The following is a 17104-nucleotide window of genomic DNA, read 5'->3' as shown; positions in this document are numbered from 1 at the left end:
GAACCAAAAGCTGGAACTACTTTGCGAATGCTGGGGAAACAACTTCCACAGCTGCAGGACAATGACTAAGGCCCCACCTCAAATCAGAACCACTGCTCCTTCCTGACAGGCATGATGGGTAACCACAGCGAAGGACTTCCTCCCCACCATAGGGTTAATAAATTGAGAGATGAGATGAGCTCAAAACATTTTCCCGACTCATCATTGAACACCACACATTCAGCGATTTTGTTTGACTACAATCTCAGCCAGAGGGCAAGAAGATGCTTGATTTAAAATACTTGACTATTTACACTCAACTAGTCTGAACCAGCCCTTGATATGGGAAAGCTCCACATAAACAGGCAAAGGGGGTAGTGACTGATTTGGGATCTGGCAATTGTCCACATTTGACGTCAGAAAAGCACACTGACAAAACATGATTGACACCACAGCAGATGAGGAGGTAGCGATGGTTTTCAGCAGTTCAAATTTAATACTTTGTCCCCCTTTCTCTACAGAAACCCAGGTAAAAAAAATCCCCCACTCTCATAAAATACAACAGCAGCAGTTACCAGTAAAAAAATGAAATGCAAAAAAAAAAAAAAAAAAAAAAGATAAAGCATAGAAGGGAGGACAGAAGGTAGGGACATGTTGAGGAAAGAAAGATACAATTTCTATATTTGAGGAGTCAAAAGTTCATCTTCAGACCGGGTCAAGGACAGCGAGGAATCTGGGAACTTGCTGTTGTGTTCATTCAAAATGGAGGGGAGGAGGGAGAAAAAGAACAAACGTGAGTTGAGTCCAATCCAACTAGGGGAAGGAACCAGCACTCTAAGGCAGGGATTTATTCAGGAAGGGCATTCTCCCTCTCTGGATGAAAGAAAATTTCACTCCTCTTCAGCCTGTGTGATGTACTTCATTGTGTGTACAGTTGAAATGTATGTGCAAGTTTGTGTATGCAACAGGTAATTTGGAAGTTGTGTCTGTCAAAACATGATCAACACAGATGCACCCCTCACTTGCTGCAAGAGAGGTGGCATTTTTCTTTCCTTATTTCTTCATTCATTCCTTTGCTTTTTTTCTCTCCCAATATCAGTCCCCGACTACCTAGTAGTCATCCAAATCAAAGAACTCATCGTCCTCTCCTTGGTACTCCATTCCCTGGAAATCCACCCTGTACCGCAAGATACCTGAGGAACACAAAGGAGACAGATTAACGTGGGTAATTTGATGGCTGGCCATACTTGTATTATCAGGTTCTAGGTGCTGACAGCATTATAGAGAAGAAAAAAATGTATTTGAGTACATCACCATATCAGTATCGAAAAACCGTGAATTCTTTCAATCCACTTTTTGGTCGCTAGTGTCGGAGTTTCCACACTAATAAAATCAACTGAAAGATGGATGACTATTTGTGTCAAAAGAGATGTGGGAGACATGCAATTGGCAGCAAAAAAATCCCCCAAAAAACAATTAAAAAAACACACACACGCACACGCACACACACACACTAAGGAACATACAAATATGTGAAATACCGTCAGGGATTCTGATCCTACCTGGAGGAGTGCCCAGCCCCCACCCCCCCAATCCATTATGATGTTAAAATATAGATTCATCAATTTCTCTGTATAACAATGCATATTATAGCATGTCACTAAGTGCAGAATAAAATAAATTAATTGGACGGTCGGAATAGCAACTGACTGGCGAACAAATATCCAACTGTGTCAAAATTTTTTCGTCCAATGCATTTTTACATCAGTTTTTGAGATACCATACCCTACTTAGGCGTTAGAAAAAGCCTTTTCTGAACTAATGCATGTGTTTGGAATGCAATTCTTACCTGAGTTGAACTGATGTTTTCCTTTGATTGGAAAATAGCATAAGCCTTTAATACGCAAGGTTTCACAATCCTCAAGCCTGCTTGTTTGCAACAGAATAAATGGCTTTGTCTTCTGAGGTCAACAGCTCAAACAGTTGATAGACATAATGTCCATTATATGAATAATATCACTGTCACAAGATTATGAGAGGAAAAGGGCTTGACCTTGTAAAAAAGATGCCATTCTAATATTTTTCTTGCATATGTTCCTGACTGCTGTCCACCACATGCCTTACATGATAAACATGCAACTCACAGATTACTGTGGTTTCACCTCTATCGTTGGTACTGGTGAGTGCTGAAGCGAATGTGGAGTTGTGGTCTGGGGGGACATGTTATGACAGGAGACAGCTACTAATCAACCAAGGGAACCTGACTGCAGATGATACCAGGATGAAGTTCCATATCCCGCTGCTGTGCCCTTTGTCCTTCAGCATGACATCCCTTTTCATCGTCGCTAGGTTGTTCACACAGTTTCTGGAAGCTGAAAACACCCATTCTTCCTGTGACCCCCCCCCCCCCCCCCCCTTACTGAGGCTCTGTGGGATGTTCAGGACTGCTGGGTATGTCAGTGTGTTCCTATCCGTGGGTATATCCTTGACCTCTGCACAGTTCTTGTGAGGGATATTCCAGAAGCTCAGTCAATAATCTCATTCATGGCAGTCAAAGGAGGTGCAGTGTATTTCAGAATGCATAGTGGGTGCACATAACTACTAAAAGAGAAACACTGGCTCCTGTCTCTCATTGCCTGTGGCTGCTATTTCAATAATCTGGCAAATGTGTTAGCCTTTTGATGTATGTCACTCCATGTTTTTGGTTAAGACATTCAAGGACATGAAAAATGCTAACAAATCCTAAATGTTGTGTTTATATTTTGTCGAGTGTGGGTAAAGTCCATTTTATGCTGCTGTAGCTATGGTAAAGTGTAACTGGTTTGATGGGCTTTAAAAAAAACAAAACAACTCTTCCAAGTAGAATTTGTAATAATATTCACCTGAAATGTATAGATAATAGTCGTCGATGAAGGTCAATGAGTAAAAATAATAGAACCCCCTCCCCCCAATCAAAACATCAAAAACCAGAACCTCACATCTTCACAATTTGTTTTGTTTTGCTTTTCTCAATAGCACAGAAATCCACAATTCCAGCATTCAGACTCCTACTAATGTGCTCACCCCCGATGCCTCCAAAGCCTTTGACGAACTGGGATCCTTCCTGGCTTTTGTCTGTGACAATCTCCAACGTTGCTCCAAATTTCTTGTAGTTATTTGCAAACCACTCTAGCAGTGGCATGCTCTCAATCAGCTCATGTTCTTGCCCCGTCTGTTAACACAAAATCAGGAGGACATGAAGGGGGACCAGGTCAAACTAAAATAAGTGCTTACTAACTGCATTTACGCTGTCGCATCTGCACAGCTCTCACCTCTTTGTCTGTGAAGTGAGACTTGTCTTTCTCCTGCTCTGGCGTTAAGTACAAAGTCTTCTCATCTGAAAATAAAAGGAAAGACACTGAGAATGAAGCCTTACAACATGTAATTGTGCTGTTTCTCAGCAAGAGTAGTGACGGTGTGGCCTGTGTACCATTCTCTGCTCCGTTGCTTTCTGCCCCATGCACACGTAGAATGTAACGCATGGTGTCTAAGTTTTCATAGACTATGAGGATCTCCACCGCTCCCATCTCCAGGGCTTTGAGCGTGTCCTCCACACCAAAACAGTATTTCCCTGTGTCCTGACTGATCTCATCAAAGTATCGTCCTGAAGTCAGAGAATTACAAGTAGAGACAACATTTAGAAAATTAAAATAAAGGAATTAGTACTTATTTGCCTTGACTGATGAAATACATGAAACAAAAGACGCTTAATAACCACCTACCTATTAGCTTCTTCTCCTGGATGAACTTGACATTAGAAAGGACCTCTGCTGACAGCTCAATAGCCTGGTTGAAACCATTCTCCCCGCCATAAGAGATGTCAACCAACTTCAGAACCTTTGCTTGTAACCTCTGTTCACAAAGAAAGGAAAAAAAAAAAAAATCGCAACAGGTCCGACCATAGCAGCTCAGACAATGATTCAACACTTTATGATCTGACAAATATCTAGACTGGCTCACTATTTATTTCATTGTTTAAGTAGAAAAAATATTTTTCTTAGGTTCAAATAAAGTTCACCCTTTCATTAAATCAGTGTTTAAGTTGTGCATGGTTTCTGACATCACAACTTAAAGCTCGTCATGAAATATGGACGTTACACAAATTTGATGGGAATTATTAAGCCTCCAGATCACATACAAAGAGAATTAAAAAAATCAAGCCAGTATCATGCAGTTTTTGAAAATACCACGAAAAAGTAAATGTGAAATATGACAACTGGAGAATTTTATTTGGTTTTTGTTAAGGTGGATTAAGGTCCACGCCCAAGTAAGCTCCCATTTAAGGATTTGATTATGCAGTAATGTTTTGGGCTAAAGTGCTCTTCCTCAGACATGTCACTGCATAATAAAATCGTTTAAAGGAAACTCCCTGGTGCGCTGATCTTTATCCCTCTTCATTTAATCATTTATTGAACCCCCCCCCCCATGTTCACGTCTTACGTTGTCTTGTTATTTTTATTTCAGCCACTTCCATTTGTAAATACCGTTGTGTTTGCAGTACTGATTGAGAACATTTTTTTTTTTAAAGAATAAAATGTGTAGACTTGGTTGTGAGCATCTTCTGCGCGGCTTAAAAACCAACATACAGACTCATAAATTTTTCTGTGCCAAATTTAAATCACATCATTTGAATTACAAAACAGTTTCAAATTGTTTTTGCCATCTCTGCCCATCATTGTTCAGAGAGACACATTTATCAATATACTGTATGTAACAAAGTTAACACTGAATCAACTACTGTTAATCTGAACACACACTTACTGGGTCAAACATGTCAGACTGGCTGAGCTCGGTCTTGAAGTCAGCAGAACCAGCCAAAACCATTCCAGCCACATTAACTTTGTCGTTGGACACAAACAGCTGAACAGCTGTCTCAGCCACTTTTCTCACATAGTTGTGTCTCTTCTCCATTCTTAGACGAGCAAAACGCAGGGCTGACTGTCCTCCTCTGCCTGCAAAGATAAAAATAATAACCGACAATTATTAGGAGGTGAATTAATAGGCAAAACAAAGAGTAACAAGTCTTACGTAATCACATAATTGATCACTGGAGTGTAAATATGTGGCCAATCTCATTCTATATGGCATTGGATGCATATAATAAAGAAATTAACTTACTGGACATAGAGAAAACATTCCAAAACATGATTCAATGGTTGTGACAATGTGTAATAGCACTTGGCACATGACTATGGAAAACATCTACCACTCCCTTGCTTGAAGCTACATACACTTAATACAATGAACAATGTGGTCTAGACCTGATCTGAATGAAAAGTTGTCACAAAGAATTTCTGTTATGGTTCTGAGCAATTTAATCAACTGGATAGGAGCAGAATCATCATGAAGCCCTGAACAGGAAAAGGAGACTACAAACATACCCTAAAACCTTGACAATTCCATTTGTTATCCTGGCCAATGTCTGTTCACTGGTCAGCAAAATGGACTAAAGTCTTCAGAGGGCTTTTCAGAGCAATGTGAGGGACTGCTGTGTCTGTGTTTACAGAGATGTGGCTAAATGGAAACATCAACACCCCGCAGAGCAGAGTAGCCTTGCTCATGGCAACAAGGGGGTGGCAGCCTTGCTGTTTACAGCAACACAACTTTGTTGCTGTGACGCTCAGGTAAGTTAGAAATTATTTTCGCCACATGTGGAGTTCACCATGAAATGTTCACTCTTCAACCTGCTCCGAAAAAAGTTTACAGTGTGCAATTTAGTTTAAGTACAGCTGAGCATGACTGTGAAGGAGGCCCAAAAGGCAGCCCACCCGATGCGTTCTTCAAAGCTCCAGGGGCATTTAAACAGCAACATTTAGGATCTTTCCTTCCAAGGTCCTACCAGCTTGGGAATGTTGCAACACAGACGGAGCACTCCTACAAATATTACGGACAGACAGCGCACTCTACTCCACATGGTCAACACTGTCCGCCTTGCCATTAGACCGATAATGTTCCATGCTGAATAGTTTACAAAAGCCTCCAGTAAACTTGACTAAATGCAATATCATATGTTTCATACTGGCATTTGGCAGACGTCCCATGGATTGGTGCATCTCTACTGGTGTGCAAAATGTATCAAGCTCTATCAACTTTAGTATTGTGTAAGCACTGTGGTAAAGTACCGTGCTTCTTAGGTAGGTCCACAGTGAACTTGTGCAGCACCTCCCTGGTGTTCCCCTGCAGTGTGCCGAACAGCGCCCCACTACCGTCAATCACAATAAAGCCAAACTTACTGTCGTCAGAAAGCAAGGCTGTCAATGCCTGTGTTAAAGAGAAGGAAGATGGGATGTGGGAGTTGAAGTGGAGAGGAAATGATGAGGTAATGTTCCTCCTCTAAAACAATTTGAAACCACGCACAAAAATACTCAACAAATGCGCTCACCTCGGTGTGGAACTTGTTGTCGCAGAGGTACAGGGAGGTGTTGATTGGCTTAAAAGGCTCAAAGTCGATATTAACTTTTTTCTCCTTACCTTCCTCTGTCACAATGGTGCCACAGTACACAACCAAGCCATTAGGTGGCACTGTGGAGAGAAACAGGACAGGCCATATGACTGGACATGTCAGAAATATACAGTTTCTAAATGAGAAGCCAAAAGAGGATTACAGGGATATTTGAGAATGCCAGTCTTAAAGAAACTTGACTATATCATTGAAGGTTGAAGTAAATAAAGGCCTCAACATTTTCTAGATAATTTTACTTCTTTTCCCCTTGCAACACTTTCCCCACCTATTGTGTATGTGGAGTTTCCCATTGATTTATATGTGGCAGACCACCACATATCGACAATGGCCACAAAATTTTGATTTTCTATGTTATATTTGCACAGTACATTGATTTTCTCTGTCCATCTTTACCCCAATCCTGCTCTCTCACAAACAGTAAAAAAAAATGCATGTGAGGAGCACTTGCAGTAGGCCAAACACTTTACATATCTGTATGTTAAGTGTTCAGAAGTTTGGCCCACAACAATTGCTCAACTGCACAGGAGTGGTTGGTTTCATGAACACATCTGCACAAATGTGTCAATCAATACATTCAAATGCTTAAGTTAGTCTATTTATGTCTTAGCATATCACTTTTAAAAAAGGTCAAGACTTAACACTTCAAATACAACAGGGTGAGCACATGAAGAGCCTTGCTAGTAAATACAGTTAAATCCCTCCATAGAAAACACAAGACAGAAATCTGATTCTGAGAGAAGCATTAATAGGTGATCAATGCATCAGCACTGTATTAATATTCACTATTTAGATAAAACACATCAAGCTTACATACAATTATACATGCCTACTTCCATGCTTGCAGTCACCACTTTGCAATTAAAAGCTAGAACAGCCATATCTTTTATCTTGCTCTATTTAAATATAACTCTTTCACTGAAACTTACAAATTTGACAATTCAATTACCTTAATTTCTAGTTTAATCTAGTCTTTGTTGAAAAAACAAAACAAAAAATTCCCAACAAAGACTTCTGTCTGAGTTAGTCAGAGGTTTTATTTTTTATTTCTAATAAAACATACCCTTGTTGTAGAGTTTTAGTCTTTGCTGTACAGAGGTGATGGCCCCAAGTACAGAGAGCCTGTTGACTCGGCTCTTGATGTTGGAAGCAGTGCCAAACTCATCAGCCAACATTTTAGCCACTCTGGAAATCTGGTCCTTGGGGGGGATGATCAGTGAAATCATACTGGTGCCATTACTAGAGAGACAGGGAATTTCAGGTTAGTATGTATGCTATGGGATGCAGTGACAAAGAGTATTAACCTCTAATTCGAAACTACTATCATGTAATACCCAATATACCAATGGCAAAAGGGCAAAGTCACAAGACCTATCATATCAGCTTTGTTAGATATTATGCAAAACTACAACAACAAACTACTTGAAATGGCAACTTTGACCTCCTTCTGTCATTTCCTGTGATCTAATTCAAGGACTTACTGTCTCCAGTAATGATCCTACTTTAACAAGACCTTAAAAGTACGATGGACAAAGAAAGTGTGCCTTTGGTTACACAGTGTCTACAGTATCTGCCCTTGAAGCCAAGGGCTGAGTAGCAGTTCCACAGCTCCACATTGTTGTCTCTATTCATTACACGTGAAAGGGCAAAGGCAGGCAGACACACTACACTACACACACAGGCAGGTAGCAGCAACTGGATGAATGTGGGGCAAATGATCAACTGAGTGTGACATCGCAGCCGTGGAGCATAGGACAGCAAATTCTGTGCAACACTAGATGGCAAACTGTCGCAGAGCATGCTGTTAGCTATAGAACCAACACACAGTTCATATACCTTATTTATATACTAACAGGTCACAATTTCTCATTTAAGTAATCAACAATTTCGAATCATTTCAATCGATTTGTGTGTTCTCAACCTAAAGCGAAACGTTTAGCTGTCCAGCTGTCTTTAAGTTATCAGCTAAAAACACTTATAGAGAAAGCCAGTTATTGCCATGTATTTTCCAAAGCGGACAAATAAACTTTTCACATGGACTGACAAATATGTCCGTCTTGGTATGTGGAAGTCCGACTTTAAGCTAACCGGCCTTCTATTCTATTCAACGTGCTTTCTTGTTAGAAACACCCATGGCGGCCCCCTTCCAAAGATGACGTCTATTAGCGGGTGTCATTAGCATCATGGCTAACATTAACCCTTCTGCCTTTAAACACAAGGTACATTTTCCTCACTATGTGTAACACACACGTAAGAGCCAATACATACTCTCTATCATATTAATGTAAAATTTCACCTCTCCAGACACAATAGTACGACAGTCGCCGTTCACTGTATTAACAAGCTAGCACACACAGCTATAGTCAGCTAAGCTAACTATGCTAAGCTAACCACTCCCAAATTCGGCCCGACTTAGCAGATGTTCAGCTGTTGCGGCGGGCCACATTCACACAACTACCACAAGCCAAACAGCGATAACCGTTGACAACACGACCATCATATCGACAAACCGCTTAGACTGGGTACTTACCCACGGGCAGCTTCCAAACTTTTGATCAGCTTCTTGATTTTCCATATCTCCACGTTCCTGTCCGCCGCGCTGGGGTCGTCCGCCATCTTTCAGCTGTAATCACTTCAGCACCTGAAAAGATGTGAGGGAAAACAGCAAAACATTTGCGGTTAACCTATTGGTAAGTAGACTGAGCGACAGTAGTAACCTAATTCAACTAACAAAAATGTCATGACTCGCAGCTCAAGGTACCTCTTCAAACAACGGTGCGGAGTCCGCTAAGGCACCAGGCCAGTACTGGCAGCTGGACTGACCGCGATAGAAAGCCCCTGCGCGGGATGTAGCTTTCAGCAGAGTGCGCGGAGAACAACGGGCCTACAGTCTGCCAGGCCCTAACGTCCACCCTGTTCTTATCTAATGTGACCTACTTTGCCCCCTATTTCGCTAGAAACCAGTAGTCACTTTTCCACAAGATGTGAAAATACCAGGGTAAAAAGTGTCCGTACAGTACCTGCCTCGGACAACGCCGCTCCGCTCTCTGTCTGCTGCGCTACGTCGAGTCGGTGGTCCGAGGAATGACGTCGCCTTCCCGACCGGTTTCTCTCCTCCACACGCAGCGCGTGGTGCTACCACCGACTGGGCTCACATGTGGGAGGTGGTTAGAATCGTGGCGTTCACTTCCTGGAAACCACATAGAAACCAATGACAACACTTGGTTGGCACGTCAATCATAAAACTGTAAACAACGATTGGACGACAAGTCAAAAATATCGTTAAAACGTTATCTGCGTCCATTATGGTGGTTTTTGGGACATGTAGTGAATGTGATGTGGCAACCACTGCACTGAGCTGGTGTTGTATATGATTTTTTTCTCTAATATGTTTATTAAAACGTTTCTTGCCATTAGGGTTCTAATGCTCTATTAAGTATAACCTTTTTGTCAAAGTCTTAACGTATAATCACTTTTATTGTATCAAAAATTCCCGAAAAGACCGAACTTGGATTGAAGGGTGACGCCTGGTGGCCAATGTAAAATTCTGCAATCCTGATATATTTATTCAGTTTACTAACCAGAAAGTACAAATAAAGCTACAGCCTAGTTTTGCTATCTTTCTTCAGAATATTTCCTCTAGTTCTTTATGTAATAATTTGACATCTTCACCACGGGACATTATTGCTTTGCTTTGCTTTTTTTTTTTTTTTTTTTTTTGCGGGCGGCACAGTGGTGCAGAGAAGGTTTAGTGTTCGAGCCCCGGCTCCAGCACAGGATCTTTCTTTCTGTGTGGAGTCTGCATGTTCTCCCTGTTCCTGTGTGGGTTCTCTCTGGTACTCCAGCTTCCTCCCACAGTCCAAAGACATCAAGAGGAACGAGGCTGATTGATTCTCTAAATTGACCGTAGGTGTGACTATGAGAGTTAATGGTTGTCTGCGTGTTGGTCCTGCGATGGACTGGCGACCTGTCCATGGTGAACTCTGCCTCTCGTCTGAAAGCCGCTGGGATAGGCTGAACAGCATAGGCGGAAGAAAATGGATGGATGGAAGTTCGGAAGGATGGAAGTCTTCAAGCTCATTAACCCCTTAAACACTGGGTAAAGGATATGTAAGCTGTTTGTGAACCATTTTCAAACCAGCCATGATGTTTTCTGTACTGGGAAAAACACTCACTTCGACCACCTTTTTTGATATTCGTTCATTTTTATATTCTGAACAAATCAAATGTCTGGTGCTTATTGAAACCTGTATGTGCAGTTACTCAACCAATATAAAGTTTAACAAATAAATTTCATGATGTAAGGCACGTTTTGTTTCTCTTTTTAGCCGAGTCAGTGTGGTTTAGACATCCCTTTACTGTATAAATGTTAGGACAATATTGTGGTGCAGATCCAAGCCAGTGAAAGGTTAGCATCCAATAAGTATGGTTGGTGGTATAGAAGCATCTCTCTCGAAAAAAAAAGACTAAAAACTTGCCCTGTTTTTAAATGCAGGCAGATAAAAGATCCTATTATCTTCTGTTGTTGAGGTTGATGATGCAGATGTAGATTATAGGGTGAGATATGTGTGTGAGCCTCAAATTGAAGCATGAGAGGATTGTAAGTACAGGGTGTATTTTATTGGAGGATAGATGTTGCTCCTCAATAATTAACTGCTGAGGCTGTTGAATGTATCATGGCCAAGCATAGTGAAATATCTTGTTTTTTTTTCTTTCAGAAAATCAACTCTTTAGAGGAGAAGAAAATATGTTGGAAGAAAAAAAAGTCCAGTAAAACAGACTTATAATTTTTTAAAATTTGACTGCTTCTTTTGACATGGCCGCATGTTCGATATCCTTGTCAACTCCTGGTGATATTGTTGTCTTCATTTATGTGTCATTATTCAAGGCAATAGCTCAGATAAGTATCATACATCTATCGTCGGTTCACATGGTATGCCACAGAATTCTTGATGAAGAGTCAAAAAACTGTATGCTTCCGAACTGACTCATGTCATCCTCCATCCAACTAGAGGAACACGTGAATGATCCTCTGTATGGGAATGGTTGGAGGCAAAAGTTAAGATATTTTCTAAAATTGTGCTCTTTAAATGGTCCAACTCTCATTTTTCTAAAATGTTAAAATAAACTATTTTGCCATGAAGTCTGGCAGGTCACATTTCCAGAAATATTACTGAATCATCTAATTTCCATTCTCATGGAGAGCACATACAGATTTGAACCACTAGATGACAGCATTGGTTAGTGGACAAGTAAAAGGCTCCTCCAGCATCATCAGTATGGTCTCATTTGTAGATGAAGCAGCATCATAATCCTGGAGACTCTCTCTCCCTGTCTCTCCCTCTCTCTCCCTGCATCGTTCATTGGGGCACTCAAATGTCTTGTTGTGCGTGCACTCCTCTAATTGTGACATGTCGTTCATTAGACTTCATCAGGTTGCCATATGCTGGATATTTGTCAATGTCTTTGGTGTATTGTGATGATTTCCATAAGAACAAACATCTGTTTGTGCGTGAAACAACAAGCTCAAGGATGATCCCTGTGGTATTTCCCATCTCTGGTGAACTGAGGGACTGAATGAAAATTCTGCCAGTCTTTTGCACTCCTTGAATAGCTACATAATGGAGAAAAGTGACATAGCATTTTCCTGCAAATGACCGCCTCCGAAATAGTCCAGCACCGCTATCAGTGCCAATTCATCACCATCTGTCGACCATCAGAGCAGTAATGATCTGTCGCTTGGAAATAGATGACGTTTACTGGGTTGTGAATGGGAGCTGTCCTGCCAGAACATGTGTGGAAAGTAATTGATAAGTATTTGATCCTCTTACATTTTAGTATTTATTGAGAGGGGTTCCTGTTTTCTTTGTCTCCTTCCTACAAAACAACCATGTCATTTAATAAAAATTGAACATAATCATGTACCTAATTTATTGATGCACTGGTGTACACCCAGACCAGGATACATTCCATAAACGTGCAGGTGCAGCACTTGACTTTCCTCTCTAGACTGTTATTGGCATCTGGGTTTGCCAGACCATGAGTATAAGTCGTTGTACATGTGGAAGAGTTATGCTGCATGTGACCCAGAAACAGATGCCATCAGGTTCACAGGGTTCTATTTCTCCATCTGTGGCCATCTGCTTAAATAGAGCTGAACAGAGAGAGAAATGAGTGACGGTGAGCAAGGGACTCTCAGGGGTATTCAAGGACACAGTATTGCTCGTCATCACTAAGACGTGTGAGCACAAGCTAAGACGGGAAGTTAGGATGACACACGTCTAGATTAGGAAACGCACACACATTCAACTGGAAGTCATGAAATTCCTGTCTGAACTAGAGAGGACCATGTAAGTTAGTCAAAGCAACATGACTAAAAACATGTCCACTTAAACCAACTCTTGATCAAAGCAGTGGTTTGACTTGACTCTGGTAACCTTTCTGTCTAACATGTCAAAGCTTTGATGCTTACTCTCCCATGAAAACTTAATTTGCTCATCATTGTGGGCAGTACAGCTCTTGACAAGGATGAGGAAACCTTTGAACTCCTCCGAAGGAATTAAGCAGCACTTATTCTCTGCTGACTAGCTAATCTGTGACTCAGTATGTGTCTGTCTCGCTTAGTGAAAGAGAGGACCATAATCGTCAGCACTTCAATGGCTTGCTTATGACTTAGACCAATCTTCTTAAAGATGCACTTTAAGTGTGGGAGGATGTACAGCTGATGGTGTGTGCCAGCCATCTGCTGCATCACTATGAGTTTTTATTTCTGCGACAAGTGAAAAGATTTAGGATGACAGTGGCAGGGGTGTTTTGGTGCGTGTTTTTATTTTGCAAAACTCAGAGTTGGCATTCTTGTCACATCTCTGACTCTCTTACTGCTCTTCATAGAGGCAGGAGGAGATTTACGGATCTGAGTCCTAATATTAAGTGGATTAATCAGGAACGGAGAGTCAAGGTTGTCATAAATATAAATGAGGTCTTTTGAGGCATATGCCAAGACATGCGTCATGTCCACAGTAGAGGCTATTAGAAGTTTATCAGTGCAGTGGATTAAGACCAATAACCTCAATTTAGAGGCCAGGACACACAGTCAATTATAATGATTCATTGAAAAGAGGTTAAACTCAAAGGTAATATGGACCAGGCCTGACCCCCGGCATAATCCAATTGTCTTTTGCGCCTCAGGGAACAGGGAGTTCGCTGTATTACCCAGTTTAACTTTAGACCTGAAAACTCATTTTGTCTTGTTTTTTTTTTCCACCAAAATATAGAGGAACATGCAGAGAGAAGCAGGATTTCACAAGCAAACACTGTGCTACCTGTCAACATTAGCCTGAAGGATAGTGCAGTGTCACAGTCAGCACCTGACGCTGAAAATGCCTGGATGCCACCCATCAGTCCCAAAGGAGAGATTACCAGATGCTCCCATCAATCTCACTGCTCTCCCAGGGCCTGATGGTAGATCATTAATTCCATCAATCTATACAGGAGATCTGGAATAATTGTATATATTGACAAAAAAAAAGTACATTTATGTGTACAAAAACATATCAAACACAGATGCTCTAAAACATCTGTTCCATTGATGCCTGCCACGCGCATGTAGACCGCAGTTCTTTTTGCATGACTGGAGGTTCATCTGGCCGTCACCACTGATAATGAAAAATAGAAAAATACTTTGTTTTACTTTATCTTTATGCCTGTGCACCTGTTCCAGCTTTTGGTCCGAGGCAATATGTTTTCTGAATATTATCCCTCCCATCTCTGTTAATGCAATATTCCGGGAATGTCCAAATTTGGCATAAACATCCAGTTGGATTCAGGGATGAATTGTAAATATTTGGGGGATCAAAAGTCACTATCATGTCACATGTACTGTACATGATATCTCAAGAACAACTTAAAAGTTTGTTTTGTTTTTTTAAATCTTACACAAACATCCACTAGGATTTAAGATAGAACTGAAAATACTGTTGGGGTCAAAGGTCAAGGACACTATCATCTCACGTCTATATGACATAGAAATGCCTCTGGGGACATTTTTTCAAATTTGGCGCAAAACTTCACATGTGTGAATGAAAAGATTGTGATGGTCACTGTCAAAAAAGAATCACATCATAGAGGCATACAACTGCAATGTTGTATTTCTAGTATTGGTAGTAGTCTGAGGACTGAGTTAGAGATCCTCTACAAACATGACCTATTCATCCATCCATTTTCTTCCGCTTATCCTGTTAAGGGTCGCAGGGGACATCTAGTGGGATATATGGACAGACAACCATTCACTCTCACAGCCACGCCCATGGTCAATTTAGAGAATCAATCAGCCTAGACCCCATTTGCATGTCTTTGGACTGTGGGAGGAAGCCAGAGTACCAGAGAGAACCCACACAGGAACAGGGAGAACATGCAGACTCACACAGAACGAGTCCGTGCCTGAGCCGGGGCTCGAACACGGAACCTTCTCGCTGTGAGGCGACAGTGCTAACCACTGCACCACCGTGCCACCCCTATTCATTCACAATAGTGATATTACAGAGACAGAACATGCCAGTCTCTGAGAAAATCAAGTTTTTATGAGTCCAGTATTCAGTAATCCTCTCCATCACTCATGCAGCACAGCTTTAAACCAGTCTGAAATCATCATATCAGAGCCACCACCATGACAATCTCTCTGATAAGGAAGGGATGACAGGAAAAGAGGATGAAACAGGGGAGAAAGATAGTGGAAAATTGATTTTCTTTGAGTTGCATTAATCAAATTCACTACAGAAAGGGCATTATCAGTTCAGTGGCTTTAATACAGCATATTAAATGACGACAAAGGCGTGTCTAGTGAGGCGAGCTTCGTTTGAAGGATGATGATGAGAATGAGCAAAAGTCAATGTTATTTAGATGACATGCATACATCTCCAGTGAAACTATTTAACTCAAATGCATTACTCACATTGCAATAACATACATTCCTAATGTAATCTGCATTGCACAGCTGTGTTTGTGCAGGAATGCACAGAAGTCAATGAATGAACACCGTGTGTGAAAGCATATGTGTGTGTGCTGTAGTGTAAACAAAACTGTCAGTTGCCTACTGTATATGTATCAGCTGCTGGCACATGTAGACTTCTGTCAGTAAAATGAGGACACTGAACAGAAAGCACAAGGCTGGGTAGAATTAAAATGATTCAGACAAACATTGTGCAGCTGTCACATTAAAATCAAAACTGTTCAGCTCACAGAGTCACCATTTGCCAGAAGTTTGAAAATGGTGAGAAATAAAAACAAATGGGATGGTTATATGAAGAGAAAAAGAATTGTGAACTTCACACCTGTTAGCTCTGACATTTCAAAATAAATCGGCTGCACCGATAAAATCGGATCTGCAAAGTGATTTTTTTGCAACTGCGGGTGCCTAAACCCAAGTCCGCATCATTTCATAGCCAAAGAGAAGACAACAGCCCTGCAGGAGATGACATCTTGAGAGTTAAACAAGTAAAACCAATCTGAGCAGAGAGCTGAGAGAAGACAAAGTGTGATGAAACAGCAAGACACGAGCTTATGTTCATTTGCAGTTATTTGTCTCTTGAATGAGTAGATCAATATTGCACATTAAAATATACAAACGACAAAATGAAGTAAGCCAGTAATAGATTAGCACATCGTACTAAATGTCAGCTATCCCTGGGTAACAGAGAAGGATTGAGAGGAGAACAAAGAGGACGCTCAATAGGACATAAAAGGCTGAGATAGATGGTAAATGGACTGCATTTATGCAGCACTTTTCTAGTCTAACAACCAATCAAAGCAAATTCACATACACATTCATGGATTGTTGGCAGATGCTGCTATACAAGATGCCAACTTGTTAATTCTCACACTGATGACAAAGGCATCAGTTTGGACTTGTCTTGATCAAGGACACGTCCACGTTGAACTGAGGATTGAACCAGGACATTTCTCTTTGTCCTGAGCTGTCCCCAGATGGAGAAGGAGTAAACTGTAAAATAAAATGCTGCACAGATGACATATTTTATTGTCAGCAAACCTGGAAGTTTGCATTTACCGAGAGCTGAATTAATTTTTACACAGTTTTTGATATCTAATGTCCACAACTTGGTAGTCTTTTTTTAGCAACTCATCAGCAATCACATATGAATATGAGTTCATTTTCCCATTCATGTATGCATATCTATCTATCTGCACACAAATGTATATATATATATATATATATATATATATATATATATATATATATATATACACATACATACATATATGTATGTATATACATACATACATATATACATATATATACATATATACATATATATATATACATATATACATATATATATATACATATATACATATATATATATACATATATACATATATATATATACATATATACATATATATATATATATATATATATATATATATATATATATATATATATATATATATATATATATATATATATATATATATATATATATATATAAGGCAGAACACATCAAACTACTTTGAGCTATTAAGAATTGCAGACCTTACGATGGACATTTCACAGAAAACCTGGTCAAAAACCCAGTGGTCCATCATTTTTTAACAAGATTTTTATAAGTA

General features: G+C 40.3%; 1 protein-coding gene across 3 annotated transcripts; it reads right to left on the bottom strand.

Annotated features, from left to right (window-relative positions):
• Window positions 1-742: 742 nt before the first annotated feature.
• etf1a (eukaryotic translation termination factor 1a) lies at window positions 743-9652 on the bottom strand. 3 transcript variants are annotated; one of them, XM_086221545.1, is made up of 11 exons: window positions 9499-9652; window positions 9009-9119; window positions 7542-7717; window positions 6401-6540; window positions 6141-6279; window positions 4780-4970; window positions 3741-3870; window positions 3449-3622; window positions 3291-3355; window positions 3043-3190; window positions 743-1172 (listed from the first exon to the last, which is right to left on the bottom strand). In XM_086221545.1, exons 2-11 carry the CDS (start codon window positions 9092-9094, stop codon window positions 1090-1092), a joined length of 1332 nt encoding a protein of 443 aa, XP_086077671.1. In that variant the 5' UTR covers window positions 9095-9119; window positions 9499-9652; the 3' UTR covers window positions 743-1089. The 3 variants fall into 3 exon arrangements, with proteins under 3 accessions (XP_086077671.1, XP_086077672.1, XP_086077673.1); XM_086221546.1 differs by having other exon boundaries at window positions 9503-9612; XM_086221547.1 differs by lacking the exon at window positions 9499-9652 and adding an exon at window positions 9240-9360.
• Window positions 9653-17104: the final 7452 nt, after the last annotated feature.

Source organism: Aulostomus chinensis, chromosome 13 (genome assembly GCF_037954235.1).
Source record: "Aulostomus chinensis isolate RoL2024-O1b breed Wild chromosome 13, RoL_Achi_v1.0, whole genome shotgun sequence".
NCBI lineage: Eukaryota > Metazoa > Chordata > Actinopteri > Syngnathiformes > Aulostomidae > Aulostomus > Aulostomus chinensis.
Note: the sequence above shows the minus strand (reverse complement) of the source record. Positions and strands in the feature narration are given on the sequence as shown.

What these genes read in the sequence shown, in the direction of transcription:
- etf1a (XM_086221545.1), bottom strand. Translation starts at nt 9,094, where the DNA reads ATGGCGGACGACCCCAGCGCGGCGGACAGGAACGTGGAGATATGGAAA. An exon ending in GGACCTACCTAAGAAGCACG is followed by an intron (nt 4,971 to 6,140) that starts GTACTTTACCAC and finishes TTATCTTTGCAG; the next exon opens with GCAGAGGAGGACAGTCAGCC. An exon ending in AAGCAACGGAGCAGAGAATG is followed by an intron (nt 3,356 to 3,448) that starts GTACACAGGCCA and finishes TTTTATTTTCAG; the next exon opens with ATGAGAAGACTTTGTACTTA.